The sequence below is a fragment of the Trichechus manatus genome, unplaced genomic scaffold (genome assembly GCF_000243295.1).
Source record: "Trichechus manatus latirostris isolate Lorelei unplaced genomic scaffold, TriManLat1.0 scaffold00067, whole genome shotgun sequence".
Taxonomy (NCBI): domain Eukaryota; kingdom Metazoa; phylum Chordata; class Mammalia; order Sirenia; family Trichechidae; genus Trichechus; species Trichechus manatus.
Genome location: NW_004444003.1, coordinates 12,976,387 through 12,992,622, shown reverse-complemented (window position 1 = coordinate 12,992,622; position 16,236 = coordinate 12,976,387). Strand labels below are relative to the sequence as shown.

The 16,236-nt window shown below is 38.8% G+C and overlaps 1 protein-coding gene across 3 annotated transcripts in view; it reads left to right on the top strand.

The window, feature by feature from the left end:
* RBM17 (RNA binding motif protein 17) overlaps nucleotides 1–13,986 on the top strand; it is a 47,844-nt gene extending 33,858 nt beyond the window's left edge. The window contains exons 10-11 of one of the 3 annotated variants that reach the window (XM_023734407.1): nucleotides 10,780–10,852; nucleotides 10,984–13,986. In XM_023734407.1, the coding sequence (XP_023590175.1) occupies nucleotides 10,780–10,852; nucleotides 10,984–11,087 (177 nt within the window). In that variant the 3' untranslated portion in view covers nucleotides 11,088–13,986. The remainder of the gene's footprint in view (nucleotides 1–10,779; nucleotides 10,853–10,983) is intronic. The other 2 variants (XM_004379713.2, XM_023734406.1) reach the window with 2 other exon arrangements.
* The last annotated feature ends 2,250 nt before the right edge of the window (nucleotides 13,987–16,236 follow it).

The following is a 16,236-nucleotide window of genomic DNA, read 5'->3' as shown; positions in this document are numbered from 1 at the left end:
CCCAAATTCATTCTGTAAAGCCAGCATAATCCTGGTACTAAAGCCAGGCAAAGACACCACTAAAAAAGAAAATTATAGACCAGTATACCTCATGAATATAGACACAACAATTCTCAACAAAATCTTAGCCAAAAGAATTCAACAACATATCAAGAAAATAATGCACTACAACCAAGTGGGATTCATGCCAGGTATGCAAGGATGGTTTCACATCAGAAAATCAATCAGTATAATTCACCACATAAATAAAACAAAGGAAAATAATCACATGATCGTCTCTATTGATGTAGAAAAGGCACTTGATAAAATCCAAAACCATTCTGGATAAAAACTCTCAGCAAAATAGGAATAGAAGGGAAATTCCTAAATATTTATTATGAGCATATATACAAAACCAACAACCGATGTTATTCTCAATGGAGAGATACTGAAAGCATTTCTCTTAAGAATGGGAACTAGACAAGGATGTCATTTATCACCACTTTTATTCAGTATTGTACTGGAAGTCCTAAATAGAGCAATAAGGCAAGATAGGGAAATAAAAGAAATCCAAATTGGTAAGGAAGAAGTAAAACTATCCGTATTTGCAGATGGCATGATCCTGTACATAGAAAATTCCAGAGACTATACAAGAAAGCTACCGGAACTAATAGAATGATTTAGCAAAGTGGTAGGGTATAAGATGAACATATAAAAATCAGTCGGATGCCTCTACACTAACCTAAAGCAAACTCTGAAAAGGAAATCGGGAAAATAGTACCATTTACAATAGCCCCCCAAAAGATAAAATACTTGGCAATAAACCTAACTAGGGAGTCCTGGTGGTGCAGTGATTAAGCGTAAAGGCTGCTAACCAAAAAGGTCAGCAGTTCGAATCCACCAGCCACACCTTGGAAACCGTACGAGCCAGTTCTGCTGTGTCCTATAGAGTTGCTATGAGTTGGAGTCAACTTGATGGCAACGAGTTTGGGTTTAGGGACGAAAAGGATTTAAACAAAGAAAACTACAAAAAAACTGCTGCAAGAAACCCAGAGACCTGCATAAATAAAAAACATATTATGCTCATGGATAGAAAGACTTAACATTGTGAAAATGACAATACTACCCAAAGCGATCTAGAGATATAATGCAGTCCCAATCAAAATTTAAAAAATACTCTTTAATGAAGTGGAAAAATTAATCACCAACTTCATATGGAAAGGAGACGGGCCGTGGATAAGTAAAGCATTACTGAAGAAGAACAACAAAGTAGGAGGTCTCACACTCTCGATCTACTATAGCCATGGTAGTCAAAACAGCCTGGTACTGGTACCACAGTAGAGACATAGAACAGAATTGAGAACCTAGAGGTAAAACCATCCACCTATGGACAGCTTGTCTTTGACAAACGGTCGAAATCTATTAAATGGGAAAGAGGTAGTTAGTCTTTATCAAATGGTGCCAGCAAAACTGGATATCCATTTGCAGAAAAATGAAACAGGATCCACACCTCACACCATACACAAAAACTGACTCGAGATGAATTAAAGACCTAAATGTGAAACCCAAAACCATAAAGATCATAGGAAAAAAAAAAAAAGGGGACAAACCTAGGAGCCTTAATTTATGGCATAAATAGACTAGCAACTGTAACTAAAAAAGCACAAACAGCAGAAGATAAACTAGATGATTGGGACCTCCTGAAAATAAAATACTTAGGCTCATCAAGACTTCCAGAAGATGAGGCAGGGCCAAGATGGTGGAGTATTCAGGCGCTCCCGGTGGACCCTCTTACAACAAAGACCCAAAAAAACAAGTGAATCGATTATATATGACAATCTAAGAGCCCTGAACATCAAAGGAAAAGTTGAGGAACCAGACTGAGTGGCAGGGGGAGGTGGTTCGGAAGCAGCAAGGAGTTGCCTGACCTGGCGAGAGCCTGAGCCCTTCAGGCCTGGCAGCTCATGGGTGAGCGGTGAGGCAGGGAAGCAGCGGTGCTCGGGAAGAGAGTCTACTCGGCCATCCAGAACCAGTGAGAAGCAGCCCTCGACTGGCGAAAGATAAGTACTTGCATCCGGCCTAACACACAGATCGAAAACACTCCCCTTAGGGAAAAACCTCTCTCCTATTAACCTCCCCGTTCCCTACTGTGCACTGGGTCCTGGACCAGCTTCAGCAATTGCTGAGACCCCTGGGCTGGAAGTAGGATCCGTCACATGCCCTGAGCCATTCTCCCTGCCTTGGGGGCAGAAAATAAACTGCCGGCTCCCCTAAGCCAGGAACACAGGGTAGGCACAGCTCCTTTGCTTAGGCACAGGCATAAGGGATCCATGGACTTTGAGTACCTTTCCCTTTGCATAGACTCGTGTGGGCCCATTTCAACAGCGTAGACCCTCATTACCACAGTACAACAGGGTATATGTCTGAAGTCTAACTTCAGCTATTTCAGCTGTGAAGTGGCAGGTTAGTGACATTTGACACCACCCATTAAGCAGGATGTTTACCTACCCACATCAGGGGCCTGAGGACTGGTGGCTCCACCTATGCCTGTCTGCGACAGTAGGTGAGAGCCTGCACCGCACAGTTGGTGGCTATCCACCTGAGCACTCGAGCTGAATCCATATAGGAGGAGTGGGTGGACTCCTCAGCTCAAATGCCTAGTAACAAATCTAACCACCTGGTGATAGGACATTACAGCTTCAAAAGTGCCAGTAATCAAAGAAGCTCACACTAGCAACCTATCTGGGCATAGCGAAACAAAACAAGAAGCTAGGACACTGTAAGCAAACATAAAATAAGTAAACATAATAACTTACTGATGGCTTGGAGACAACAGCCAGTATCTAGTCACATAAAGAGACAGTCCGTGGTGGCTTTAGAAAGCTCCCAAAATAAAGAATCTAGAAATTTTCCAGAGGAGGGAAATTTCTTGGAATTAACGGAGGCAGAATACAAAAGATTAATATACAGAACTTTCAGGAGATTAGGAAGTAAATTAAGCAAAACATAGAACAATAAATAGAGGAAATTGAAAAGAGAAGAGCAAAATGACAAATTTGACAGGCTGCTAGAATCCATAGACAGCAATCAGAAATCCAGAAGATTAACAATAAAATGACAGAATTAGACAACTCAGTAGAAAGTCATAGGAACAGAATTGAGGCAATGAAGTCAGAATTAATGAGGTTGAAGATAAAGCACTTGACACCAACTTACTTGAGAAAAATCAGATAAAAGGATTTCAAATAATGAAGAAACCCTAAGAATTATGTGGAATTCTATCAAGAGGAATAACCTACGATTGGAGCACCAGAACAGGGGGGATAACAGAAAATAAAGAGAGAATTGTTGAAGATTTGTTGGCAGAAAACTTCCCTGGTATCGTGAAAGATGAGAAGATATCTATCCAAGATGCTTATCGAACCCCACATAAGGTAGATCCCAGAAGAAAGTCACCAAGACATATTATAATCAAACTTGCCAAAACCAGAGAGAATTTTAAGAGCGGCTAGGGAGAAACGAAAAGTCATCTACAAAGGAGAGTCAATAAGACTGAGCTCAGACTACTCAGCAGAAACCATGCAGGCAAGAAGGCAACGGGATGACATATATAAAGCCTTGAAGGAAAAAAATTGCCAGCCAAGAATTATATATCCAGCAAAACTGTCTCTCAAATATGATGGCGAAGTTAGGGCATTTCCAGATAAACAGAAGTTTAGAGAATTTGCAAAAACCAAACCAAAATTACAAGAAATACTAAAGAGAGCCCTCCAGTTAGAAAATCAGTAACATCAGATAACAACCCACGACTAGAACACAGGACAGACCAACGAGATATCAACCCAGATACGGAAGTCACAAAAATAAACCAAAGCTAAAACACTGAAAATAGGGGAGCAGATGTCAATATGTAAAAGATGACAACATTAAAACAAAAGAGGGACTTAAAAAATGTAGGCCTAGATTTTTCATATGGAGGGGAAGTCAAGGCGATATAAAGAAATAAAAGACTGTTATAAACACAGAAGAATAGGGGTAAATATTAAGGTAACCACAAAGGAAACTAACAATGCTACAAGTCAGAATAAAAAGCTAGAAAAATATGAAGACTCAGCAAACACAAAATCAACAGCAGTGAAAAAGATGAAAAAAAAATACATAAAAATGACTCAGCACAAAAAATTAAGTGCAACAAAGAAACTGGACAACGCACAAAGAAAAGCATCAGAATGACAGCACTAAACTCATATCTATCAATAATTACGCTGAATGTAAATGGACTAAATGCACCAGTAAAGACACAGAGTGGAAGATTGGATAAAAGAACACGGTATGTCTATATGCTGCCTACAAGAGACACACCTTAGACTTAAAGACAGACTCACTCAAAGGATAAAAAAAATATATATCAAGCAAACAACACTCAAAAAAGAGCAGGAGTGGAAATAGTAATCTCGGACAAAGTAGACTTTAAAGTACAGTCCACCACAAAGGAAAAGGAAGGACACTATATAATGATTAAAGGGTCAGTACGCCAGGAGGACATAACTATAATAAATATTTACGCACGCAACGACAGGGCTCCAAAATACATGAAACAAACTCTGACAGCATTGAAAAGAGAGGTAGACAGCTCCGCAATACTAATAGGAGACTTCAGCACACCACTTTTCGGTGAAGGACAGAACATCCAGAAGGAAGCTCAACAAAGACACGTAAGATCTAAATGCTACAGTCAACCAACTTGATCTCATAGACATATACCGAACACTCCACCCAACAGCAGCCAAGTATACTTTCTTTTCCAATGCACACGGAACATTCTCCAGAATAGACCACGTATTAGACCATAAAGTAAGCCTTAAAAAAATCCAAAGCATTGAAATATTACAAAGCAACTTTTCTGACCATAAAGCCATAAAAGTAGAAATCAGTAACAGAAAAAGCAAGGAAAAAAATCAAACACATGGAAACTAAACAACACCTTGGTCAAAGACAACTGGGTTATAGAAGAAATTAAGGATGGAATAAAGAAATTCATAGAATCAAATGAGAATGAAAGTAAATCCTATGAGAACCTTTGAGACACAGCAAAAGCAGTGCTCAGAGGTCAGTTTATAGCAATAAATGCACATATCTGAAAAGAAGAAAGGGCCATAATCGAAACATTAACCCTACAACTGGAAGAAGTAGAAAGAGAGCAACAAATGTAGCCCTCAGGTGCCAGAAGAAAGGAAATAATAAGAATTAGAGCAGAATTAAATGAAATAGAGCATAGAAAAACAGTTGAAAGAGTGAACAAGACCAAAAGCTGTTTCTTTGAAAAGATCAACAAAATTGATAAACCATTGGCCAAACTGACAAAAACAGAAGAGGAAGCAGATAACCCGTATAAGAAATGAGATGGATGGTATCACAACAAACCCAACTGAAATTAAAAGAATCATAACAGAATACTGTGAAAAATTGTACTCTAACAAATTTGAAAACCTAGAGGAAATGGACAAATTTCTAGAAGCTCATTACCTACCTAAACTAACACAAACAGAGGTAGAACAACTAAATAAACCCATAACAAAAGAAGAGATTGAAAAGGTAATTGAAAAACTCCCCCAAAAAAGCCCTTGCCCAGATGGCTTCACTGGAGAATTCTACTAAACTTTTAGAGAAGAGTTAACACCACTACTACTGAAAGTATTTCAGAGCATAGAAAAGGATGGAGTACTCCCAAACTCATTCTGTGAAGCTAGCATAACCATGATAACAAAACCAGGTAAAGATACCACAAAAAAAGAAAATTACAGACCAATATCCCTCATGAACATTGACGCAAAAATCCTCAACAGAATTCAGCAACATATGAAAAAAATAATTCACCACGATCAAGTGGGATTTATACCAGGTATGCAAGGATAGTTCAACATTAGAAAAAGAATCCGTGTAATCCATCACATAAATAAAACAAAAGACAAGAACCACATGATGTTATCAATTGCTGCACAAAAGGCATTTGATAAAGTCCAACACCTATTCATGATAAAAACTCTGAACAAAATAGGAATAGAAGGGAAATTCCTCAGTGTAATTAAGGCCATTTATACAAAGCCAACAGCCAACATCATGCTAAGTGGAGAGACTTTGAAAGCATTCACCTCGAGAATGGGAACCAGACAAAGATTCCCTTTATCACCACTCTTACTCAACATTGTTCTGGAGGTCCTAGCCAGAGCAGTTAGGCTAGAAACAGAAGTAAATCGCATCCAAATTGGTAGGGAAGAAGTAAAAGTACCTCTAGTTGCAGATGATATGATCTATACACAGAAAACTCCAAAGAATCCACAAGAAAACTGCTGGAACTAATTTAGAAGATTTCAGCAAAGTTTCAGGATACAAGATAAACATACAAAAATCAGTTGGATTCCTTTACATCAACAAAGAGAACCTCGAAGAGGAAATCACCGAATCAATACCATTTACAGTAGCCCCCAAGAAGATAAAATACTTAGGAATAAATCCAACCAGAGATGTAAAAGACCTATATAATGAAAACTATAAGACACTACTGCAAGAAACCAAAAGAGACCTGCGTAAGTGGAAAAACATACCTTGCTCATGGATAGGAAGACTCAACATTGTGAAAATGTCTGTAGTACCCAAAGAGATACACAGATACAATGCAATCCTGATCAACTTTCAACAGCATTTTTTAATGAGATGGAGAAACAAATCACCAACTTGATATGGAAAGGGAAGAGGCCCGAATAAGTAAAGCATTACTCAAGAAGAAGAACTAAGTGGGAGGCCTCACACTACCCGATTTTAGAACCTATTATACCGCCACAGTAGTCAAAACAGCCTGGTATTGGTACAACAACAGATACGTAGACGAATGCAACAGAATTGAGAATCCAGACATAAATCCATCATCCACTTATGAGCAGCTGATATTTGATAAAGGCCCAAAGTCCATTAATTCGGAAAAAGACAGTCTCTTTAACAAATGGTGCTGACAGAACTTGATATCCATGTGCAAAAAACTGAAAACAAGACCCATACCTCACACCATGCACAAAAACTAACTAAAAATGGATCAAAGAGTTAAATATAAAATTGAAAACGATAAAGATCATGGAAGAAAAAATAGGGACAATGCTAGGAGCTCTCATACATGGCATAAACACAATACGAACCATAAGTAACAATGCGCAAGCACCAGAAGAGAGACTAGATAACTGGGTGCATGTAAAAGTCAAACACTTATGTTCATCAAAAGACTTCACCAAAAGAGTCAAAAGACAACATACAGACTTGGAAAAAAATTTTGGCTATGACAAATCTGATCAGTGTCTAATCTCTAAAGTCTACAAGATACTGCAAAACCTCAACAACAAAAGGACAAATAACCCAATTAAAAAATGGGCAAAGGATATGAACAGGCACTTCGCCAAAGAAGATAACTTAAGTGGCTAACAGACACATGAAGAAATTCTCAGGATCATTAGCCATTAGAGAAATGCAGATCAAAACTACAATGAGATATCATCTTACCCCAACAAGGGTAGCATTAATCCAGAAAACACAAAATAATAAATGCTGGAGAGGTTGTGGAGAGACTGGAACACTTCTACACTGTTAGTGGGAATGTAAAATGGTACAGCCACTTTGGAAATCGATTTGGTGCTTTCTTAAAAAGCTAGAAATAGAAGTACCATATGATCCAGCTATCCCGCTCCTTGGAATATATCCTAGAGAAATAAGAGCCGTCACACGAATAGATAGATGCACACCCATGTTCATTGTAGCACTGTTCACAATAGCAAAAAGATGGAAACAACCTAGGTGCCCATGAACGGACGAATGGGTAAACAAATTCTGGTATATCCACACAGTGGAATACTATGCAATGATAACAATGATGAAGCCATGAAACAACATGGAAGAATCTGGAAGGCATTATGCTGAGTGAATTTCTCTGTCATAGAAGGACAAATACTGTATAAGACCACTATTACAAGAACACAAGAAAAGGTTTAAACACAGAAGAAAACATTCTTTGATGTTTACGAGAGTGGGGAGGGAGGGTGAGGTTTATTTATTAACTAGATAGTAGATTAGAATTATCTCAGGTGAAGGGAAGGACAGCACACACTACAGGGTCAACACAGCTGGACTAAATGAAAGCTAAGAAGTTTGCTGAATACAAACACTGTGAGGAACAGAGTAGCAGGGGTGGGAGTCTGGGGACCATGCTTTCAGGGGATATCTAGGTCAGTTGGCATAACAAAGCTTATTAAGAAAGTGTTCTGCATCCTACTTCGGTGCGTGGTGTTTGGGGTCTTAAAAGCTTGCAGGCGGCCATCTAAGATGCATCAATTGGTCCGAACCACCTGGAGTAATGGAAAGTGAAGAACACCAGAGACACAAGGAAAGTATTAGTCCAAGAGACAGAAAGGGCCACATAAACCAGAGACTGTCAGCCTGAGACCAGAAGAACTAGATGGTGCCTGGCTACCGCCAGTGACAGCCCTGACAGGGAACACAACAGAGAGAACCTGATTGAGCAGGACAAAGGTGGGGTGCAAAACTCAAATTCTAGTAAGAAGACTAGACTTAGTGGTCTAAATGAGACTGGAGGAATCCCAGATAGCATGTCCCCTGGATTCTGTATCAGCCCAGAACTAAAACAGTTTCCGAAGCCAGCATTTAGACAGGGATTGGACTGGACTTTGGGGTATAAAGTGATACTCGTGAGGAGTGTGCTTCTTAGCTCAAGTAGATACAAGAGACTAAACAGGCAGCTTCTGTCTGGAGGTGAGATAAGAAGGCAGAGAGGGTTAGGAGCTGGTTGAATGGACATGGGAAATCCGGGGTGGAAAGGAGGAGTGTGCTGTCACAGTATAGGGAGAACAGTTAGGGTCACATAATGATGTATGTATAAATTTTTGTATGGGAGACTTAACTTGAAATGTAAACTTCATTTAAACTACATCAATAAACAATAAAATAAAAAGAGAATGAACTACAGATATGTAACATGGATGAATCTCAGAAGTATCATGCTGAATAAAAACAGAAAAAAGTGAGGGAAAAAAAAAGACTTTTCCAGAAGAGTAAAAAGAGAACCCACAGACCAGGAAAAAAATTTTTGGCTATGACATACTTGACAAGGGTCTAATCTCTAAAATTTATAGAAAACTCCCAACAACTCAACACCAAAAAAAGAAACAAACCAATTAAAAAATGGGCAAAGGCACATAAAACAAAATGGGACTAATGAGGCATAGCAGTCTAGGGACAAGGACTAGAAGCCAGAAGGAAACAGTAAAGCTGGTGATAGGGAACCCAAGGTTGAGAAGGGACAGGGTCGACAAGTCGTGGTGTTGTTAACCATTGTCATAGGGCAATATGTGTACTAACTGTTTAATGAGAAACCGTTTTGTTCTGTAAACCTTCATCTAAAGTTAAAAAAAAAAAAAGTATGTGAGATCAAACTGACAACAGCAACTCAAAAGGTTTGATGGAAAGCCGGGGGGACAGTGAGTTGAATACAGTGGTGATGGAATAATTTGGAAAAGGATAGTGAGAATAGCAGCACAACTGGAAGAATATAATTGATGTCACTGAATTGTATGTATAGAAATTTTTCAAATGGTATATCTTTGGCTACCTATATTTTCACCAAAAAAAAAGTCCTCTGAGGTCTAGAAGAGAGTGTGTTGACGTGTCATGGGGTTGTTAATCAATGTCATAAAACAGTATGTGTGCTGATGTTGAATGAGAAACTATTTGCTCTGTAAACCTTCACCTAAGGTACAATAAAAAGAAAAATCTAAGTTTTTGAAAAAAAAACAATGGGCAAAGGAGATGAACAGACATTTCACCAAAGAAGACAAACAGGCAGCCAACAAATACATGAAAGCAAGATTGTAAATCAAAACTACAATGAGATAACATCTTAAACAGGTAATAATGGCACTGATGAAAGTAACACAAAACAACAAATGCTTGTGAGGCTGTAGGGCAGTTGGAACTCTCATACACTGCTGGTGGGATTGCAAAATGGTATAATCACTATGGAAGACAATATGGCGCATCCTCAAAAAGCTAGAAATAGAAATACCATATGATCCAGCAATACCACTCCTAGGTATATATCCTAAAGAAACTAGAGCCATGACATGAATAGACATGCACACCCATGTTCATTGCAGCATTATTTACAGTAGCAAAAAGCTGGAAACAACTTAAGTGCTTTTCAGTGGGTGAATGGATAAACAAACTGTCGTACATACACACAATGGAATATTACACAATGTTAAAGAATAACAGTGAATCCCGGAAACATCTCATAACATAGATGAACCTGGAGGACATTATGCTGAGTGAAGTAAGTCAGTCACAAAAGGACAAAATATGGTGTGAGACTATTATAAAAACTCAAGGAAAGGTTTTCACACAGAAACATTCTTTGATGGTTACCAGGGATGGAGGTGGGAGGACCACTAACTAGATGGTAGACATGTATTTACTTTTGTGAAGGGAGAGATAATACACAATATGGGGGAAGTCAGCACAACATAAAGTAAAGGAAGACACTGAAAGGCAAGAGTAAAAGGCAACAATGGTAAATACTAATACAGTCCTGTCCTGCAACAGCAGTAACAAGAATTGACTGCTGCTTGGCCATATATGATGATAATTGGAATACTTACTCTGACAGAAATCATTTAAGGTAGAAAACTTACATTCGGTGGTATCTCAAATGATAGCTACCCCATTATACTTGCAATTCTTTTCCAGATTCCTGGTGCCCCTGATGATGAAGCAGTACGAATATTTTTGGAATTTGAGAGGGTTGAATCAGCAATTAAAGGTAAATTGTACAGCTAAATATTAAGAATAAAAAAGTTGAATTTTTATCTTAACCTTTATAATTAAAATATGTTCCTGTAATGTCTAATAGGATACCTGTATTAACTAACTGTCTTTTTGTTTGCCTTTTAGCTGTTGTTGATCTGAATGGGAGGTATTTTGGTGGACGGGTGGTGAAAGCATGTTTCTACAATTTGGATAAATTCAGGGTCTTGGATTTGGCGGAACAAGTTTGATCTTAAAAACCTAGAACACGAGTCACCTCTGATGATCCTTAAATGAGCTACAGGCTGAGCAAAGAAGAAAAAGGCGGCAGCCTCTGTGGCTGTTGGGTTCTGAGACCCTTGGAAGGACTTCTAAGATACACGTTGATTGATTCCTTTTTTATTTTGTGGTTTTTTAATATAGTATAAAAATCCTTTAAAAAAAAAAAAAATCTGTGTGCCTCTCTGGTTGTTTCTCTTTTTTTATTACCGTTTCTGAGTTGATTATATTTTTTTCCTAGGCTTTCATGGTTAATTCTCAAGTGTTTCATTGATACAGCATTTCTTGCACTAAAAACTAGAAAGTTCTGGGACATGGGGTTGCATTAAGTTATCCTTTGCTTTTTTTCCTTTCATTCTTCTTTTTTTTTTTTTTTTTAAATCTGCAAGTTACTAAACTGTAGCTTCGTAAATTCCATAATAAAGCATCTTGGCAGTCTGCCAAAGGTGAAAATGTCTGCTTTCTCTAACAGAGAAATTCTTACTGACTCCAGTTGTAGAAAAACTTTACCACCTGAACTAAGATTGAAGAATTGTGAGCCTACCACAGCCTGTTTGGATGAATCATTTGCCATTAAACTAAGTCAGACTAGGGTTTGTGATGAATTTAGGGGTTAAATGGGTGTAGAAATCATGAATCTAGCATTTTGCTTTCAGCAATTCAAGCATAGTCTTTAGTGTAGATCAGAAATGACATTAATTCAGTACCTAGCAGGTGCATTGTAAATGTGTGCCCAATTATGTTTTGGAAATGGCAGTTCCTTGGGGTCATATTTCTGCTGGCAAAATTTTGCAATAGTGTTACGCATATGTAATTTTAAATTTTATAAAATTCAGCTACTTAAACAGTACTGCCAGTTAATATAATTCTGCAGTTGTGCAAAAATTGTACCATTGAAATGCGGTGGTATGTATAGTTTAAAAATTTAGCAGGACCACAAAAAAGAAAAATATTTGGTACTGAGGTTCATTGCCAGAACAGGAGGTATTTCCAGAATATACTTGTGCCTGTGTTCTGTTCCTTGCTTGCCCAGATATCAGACTGCACGAGTTCCCTGAAATGACAACTGAAGGACATGTATCTGTGTTGTCTCTAGTTTATAACAATATGAAAGCATATTGTGATCCTTAAGGGGAGGGAAAGAACTCAGCATTTCTTTGCATCCCTGGACTTGGTTTGGAGACATAAGGAATATTCTGACCCTTTTTAAAAAAGGATTTTCTCATGTTTTTATTTAACATAAATAAAAGAATAACGTTTTATCTTTTGTGGTATTATTTACTGAATCGAATTAATACCCAAGTTTTGTGATAAAAGGTGTGAATATTCTATAAAATAAGTTTGGGTTAAAGAGTATACGGCGAAAGAATTACATAGTTGAACTTTCGCAGGATGTAAGAATCAAAAGCAGCCCTAGAACTTGGACTGTTTAACCTGTGGAATTAAGTGTATGAATGTTAATATGGATACCACATTTGGGCTTATAAATGTCTAAATGTGGTACGCTGAATATTATGATGTGTCAGTTTCATTTGTATAAACTTTAATGTTCTTAAGGTATAAATTGCACACTGCCCTTAGTACTTGTGTTATTTTTATGCTTCATAATATTGTTTATGTGCATTTAGATGGTTTTTTTCCTGACATTCTCATGATCAACAGGAGAAATGCAAGTGACTTACACTACTGTGGTGTTTACTGGCATGGGCACAACTTAGTGACTTTCTCCTCAATTTCTTTGTTATTTGTCAAATTATACATAGGTGCATTAATCATTTAGTACATTATTTGAATTAATTTTTAATAACTGGAATAATTCCTAAAAATCTTCGTGCTTGAGAAATTTGACATTTTCAATATTAACCTAAAATAGAAATATTTGGTGTAGTAGACTTCATTCTTGGTGCTCCCTTCCTCCCCACCCACCACCGAAGGATCTTCTGAAAATCCTTTCTGGGAATTTCTCATATCAGCTCCACCTCCCTAAGATAGAGACTCTTGCAGCTGAGGCAGGAGCATGTACTTCAGGTTGGAATAGAACTTGGTGAAGAGTCTGTTTTTGCAGTTTGTGGCAAGAATAGGCACAGTGTTGTCTAGCATTTGGGTGGCAGTGGCAGACACCTTGGCATCCAGTAGTGGGATTTATCTTTGGTGTGTGTTTGGTGTCTGTGGCAGGGCAGTCTTTGTGGAGCAGTTTCTAGAATGGTTTGGGATTGTTTAAAACCCCTAAGCTTGACCCTGGCCTGTCTGGAGATGCTGTTTGCTATCTAATGTTTTATAAATTCCTTTTCTGCTTGAACAAGCTACCGTGAGTTCTCCCATTTGCAGCTAAGAACCCTGATGAACAAACAATTTGATGTCTGGAATTGCAAATGACATATACCAAAGGATGAAGGAGTTAGGACAGGATTAGCAAGGACCCAAGTATCCTATGCTGTAAAATTGGTGAACGTAGTTATTTGCTGGTGAAACATTTGCCTGTTGTCCTTTGGAATTCGGACCAGACTGGCGTTAAGGGAAATAATAGAGAAACTAGAGAATGTTGGCATGGGTTGGTGACTTCTTAGGCAGTTGTAGTGGCACAGGTTTTGGTGCCAGCCTGCCTGGGTTCAAATCCTTGGTTCCACCACCTATTCATTGTGTGACCATGTAGCTCGGGTACCTCATCTGAAAATGGAAATAATAATCATAACTACCTCTTAGGATTGTTAGGGGAATTCAATAAATTGTACATGGAAGGCAGTGACACATGCTAAGTGTTAAGTGCAAACTGCAAAGCCATGCAAAGAGGGATAAAATCAGATTAGATGACACTGATTTGAAAGCAGAGTGAAGAAGAAAATAGAGCCTTGCCTAAGATACCCTTCTACAACCTGTCTGTTGTATTGTGGTGGCTTGCATGTTGCTATGATACTCAGTATTTCAACTACCAGCAGGGTCACCCATGATGAACAGATTTCAACAAGATGGAGTCCCTGGGTAGTGCAAACTGTTCACTTATTTGCTAACCAAAAGGTTGGAGGTTCAAGTCCACTCAGAGGCGCCTTGGAAGAATGACCTGGCAATCTGCTTCTGAAAAATCAATTGAAAATCCTATTGAGTATAGTTCTCCTCTGACACACATGTGGTCATTACGAGTCAGAATCTCAATAGCAACTAGTAACTGGCCCAGGCTAAGACTAGGAAGGAAGGCCTGGCAGTCTACTTCCAAAACTTAGCTGATGAAAACCTATGGATCAAAACAGAATATTGCCCAATATAGTGCTGGAAGATGAGCTCCCTAGGGTGGAAGGCGTTCAAAATTAACAGTTGCTGCAACACTGGTCTCAGACACCAGCTATAGTGAGGATGATGTGGGACCGGGCAGCATTTTGTTCTGTTGAGCATGAAGTCACCATGAGCTGGAGCAGACTTGATGGCAACTAACAACAAAGAGAAGCTTGCAATTTGTAACCTAAGCTGATGGAGAGTCCCAAGATTTACAGTCTTGGTTTGGGAAAACCAACCATAACTGAAACTAAACCAAAGGGCCCAGCAGCAGCCTTAGCAGGGGTGAAGATTGGAGCCTTGCAAAAATGGAATTAAAGGTATTACGTTTCCACTTCAAATTATGGTTTTTAATTGCCATAGGGCAACAGCCATTAAGGTAAGTGAGAAGGAACTGGGCAGAGCACCAGGAACCAGGTGTTAACAAGGACATTTCTAAGCTTAAAGGCGATGTAAGTGTAAGATCTTTTTGTTTACTTAAGCATGGAATGTGTGGTTATCCTGATCCCATCTGCCTTTGTGTGTTAGGTCGTGTGTTGAGGGTAGATAACTTGTCTTTTTTAGCTGTAGGTTAGTGAACCACGTAGGGGCCCATATGAACCTGATGGGGAAAACTGCATTTCACCCAGAGATTTCAGACTGGAATCAATAACTGGAAGAGACTTGTAGAGTTGTCTCCTATAGAGACGAGACAAGTGCTCTTTAGTGTATGTGTAGGAAGGATGATTTATATTTGGGGGATGGGGGTGGGGGCAGGGAGCCAAAGAGGTAGACTGGCAGGCACGCATATCCCAACCCCTGTTCCCAAAGTCCTTTATTTTATACCTCTGTTTTAAAGGCTGGAAAAACTAAATTCTTACCTGGAGCCAGGGGTGGCCATGGGGAATTTTCTCAGCCAATGAACTGTAAGTAGCAACATGTGGGTAGTTTCTAGAAATGTTTTTTTGCTTTCCTGATTACAGGGAGCAGATGCACTACCCTTTCTCTTTTCCCTGCCTGCAACATGGATGTGATACTAGAGCCACGGCAACCATTTAGTGAAATAACTTGAGGTGATTAACCAACATGCCCAGGATGGTGGAGGGGAAAGGCTTTTGTCAGTTCAGTGGGCTGCTATAACGGACCTGGGCTGAACCACTGTAAGGTGGTTCCACTTTTGCTTGAAGCTGAATTCATTCTTTGCTGATGCAGTCTGTCTGCTGTCCAAAATGTGTGTAATATAGTCCAACACTGGGGAAAAAATTCTGCAGATAATTAAAAATCACTATTAGTATAAAATCTTACAGACTATTTTCTCATGGTTTGGTTTGCCTGTAAGTAGTCCTTGTTTAAACTGAGATAATTGAGTTCTTGATTGCAGTTGTCAATTACTACATATAGTAATGTCTTCAGTACTGGGAATGTAAACGTGAATAAGATAATAGAACTTGCTCTCTAAAGAATTCATCGTCTATTCAGAGAGAAAAGCAAAAACAATGCAAGATGAAAGGTGCTAAAATAGGTATGTCATTAGACTGAGCTCTCTGGGGTTAGAGACATTGCTATCATCTCTAGCCCCAGAATCTAGCATTTGTCTGGTACACAATAAATTCTCAATAAATTTAATGAATGAGACACCATAGATGACTGAGCAGGTGTTTTTGGGGTGGGGAGTCTGAGATGGCAATTAAGAAGAGGTGTTTTATGGTAGGTCTTGGAGGATGAGTAGGGATTTGCCAGCTGGAAAGGCAGGAGGAGGGCTTTCCAGACAATTGCAAGGCAAAGACAGGAGTGATGGCACGACCTCTTGTCCTTAAGGACAGAATGCATAAATTATTTGGAATTCTTCTGCAGAGAAGATTTGTCTATGTACCC